At 23.4% G+C, this 2,044-nt stretch overlaps 1 protein-coding gene across 1 annotated transcript; it reads left to right on the top strand.

Moving 5' to 3' along the window:
• Positions 1-483: 483 nt before the first annotated feature.
• Positions 484-1,653, top strand: LOAG_15011 (t-box transcription factor tbx2; the record flags this gene model as incomplete). The annotated part of the gene is made up of 2 exons (XM_003150503.1): positions 484-615; positions 1,609-1,653. 2 exons carry the CDS (start codon positions 484-486, stop codon positions 1,651-1,653), a joined length of 177 nt encoding a protein of 58 aa, XP_003150551.1.
• Positions 1,654-2,044: the final 391 nt, after the last annotated feature.

Here is a 2,044-nt window from a genome sequence, read left to right as displayed (position 1 = left end):
TTTTTTTTTGCATTGCATCAAAATTTAAAATTAAATAAAACTTCAACAAATTCCATACAAAAACGAAAAAAAAAGCAAAAAAAAATAATTAAAAATAAAATTATAAACATAAATAAATTGGAAAATTTATTAAATCTTAGCAATTAAAAATTTCAATTGTGATTTAAATTAATAGATTAATTGAATTTTTAACGAAATTTTTGCATTTATTTACACCAATTTTCTGCATAAACATTAAATATTTAAAAAAATTTAATTTACTGATATTATCAAAATTAAACAATTATTAATTAGTGCTATTAATTATGGAACTATTAAAGTAATAGTAAAACTTTGAAAAAAAAGGAATTGAATTAAAAGATATGTAGACTTTTGGTATATGAAATTGTGAAAAAAAACAAAGTATCCAATTGAATAATTAAATTTATTTGAAATTTTCGAATTATAATTTCCTTTTTTTTTTTCTAGACTATTTTAAATTCAATGCATAAATATCAACCACGGTTACATGTTGTCCGGTGTGCAGAACTTATTAATTTACCATATTCAACATTTCGTACATTTGTTTTCAAGGAGACTGAATTCATCGCTGTTACTGCATATCAAAATGAAAAGGTTTGTTTCAATGTATATGTTAATTTCATAATAGTAATTAAAATAAAAATTTAAATTAATTATTGAATTAAATTTATTTACTTTCATTCTTTTTTCCAATTGAATTAATTAATTTATTTTCATTCATTCTTCTATTCACTTCTCAAATTTTTATATTTTATAATTAGTTTGCATTTTTAATTTATAATTAATTAAAATCAAAATTAAGCTTTTTTTTCCTCCTTAATTTTTAACAATTGCATACAGTAATCTGCTAAAATTTTCAAGTTCCTTTTAATTCACATAAAGATATGCGTGTATACGTGTCTGTGTCTGTGTGTCCGTGTCTGTGTGTCTGTGTGATAATCGTTTTGATTGATAGATCAGTGACAATTTTTCTTTTTTTTTTTATGTAATTGTGTATGCGTGTGTATGTGTGTGTATGTGTGTGTCTGCGTGTATATGTGTGGGTACGTGTGTGTGTGTGTGTGTGTGCGTTATGTGTGTGTATGTGTGTGTATGTGTGTGTATGTGTGTGTGTGTGATTTCCAATTTATTGTTAAACATTTTTTTTCTAGAAAATAAAATAATACCATTGATCCATCTATTAGTTATATCCATTCATCAATCATTACTATCTTCTTCCATTTTTCATTTGTCCTAATTTACCGTATAATTTTTTTTATTAATTTATTTTTTTTTTTTAACATTTCATCAATTGATACTATTTTTTTTTTTAATTTCTGCATCAATTTTTTATTGCTATGCTTTTAATAGGCATAGAATAGGAACAACAATTAATTAACCACTTGCTGTACATGCTTAATTAATTATCTCATATTACAACAACACACTAATTACTCTCCTGCATCATTTTGCATTTATTTTGAGTGCTAGGAAATATGCAAATCTATAATTGGATATTTTACCACCATTCGCTCGATTTATAACCTTTTATTACTATAGTGGAATATTTTAGCTATTGTAATATTATTTCTAATGCAACTACCGTAGGTTAATATGCTTGACAAGGCAAGCAAGCTAATGAACTTGAAATAATTCGTTGAATTTAATAAGAAAAAATATTACCTCTTCCAAGCATCCATAAAGATCAAATCAAAAAAAATTAAACCTAAAAAGTTCTATAACTTTAATATACAACTACTGTAATGTTTAAATTCAATTCGGCTACGATATAACATACCTAAAATGGAAAGAATAAAAAAAAAACGAAACAAAAAAAAGAACGAAAAGTATATGAATTTTCGAAATTATTTTCAAACTTAAAATCAATATAGCTTGATTTTAGTAGTATTTTGTCATTTAATTTTAGTATTTTATAATTTTTAATTAATACAAGTAATTCATCTGTTCATACGGTCAAGCTAATATTTGCATAAACATCACTTTTTTTAATATCTTTTAATAATATCGAAATAACTCCAACCGG

Source organism: Loa loa (assembly GCF_000183805.2).
Source record: "Loa loa unplaced genomic scaffold supercont3.381, whole genome shotgun sequence".
NCBI lineage: Eukaryota > Metazoa > Nematoda > Chromadorea > Rhabditida > Onchocercidae > Loa > Loa loa.
This window is presented reverse-complemented; position numbering and strand designations above follow the sequence as displayed.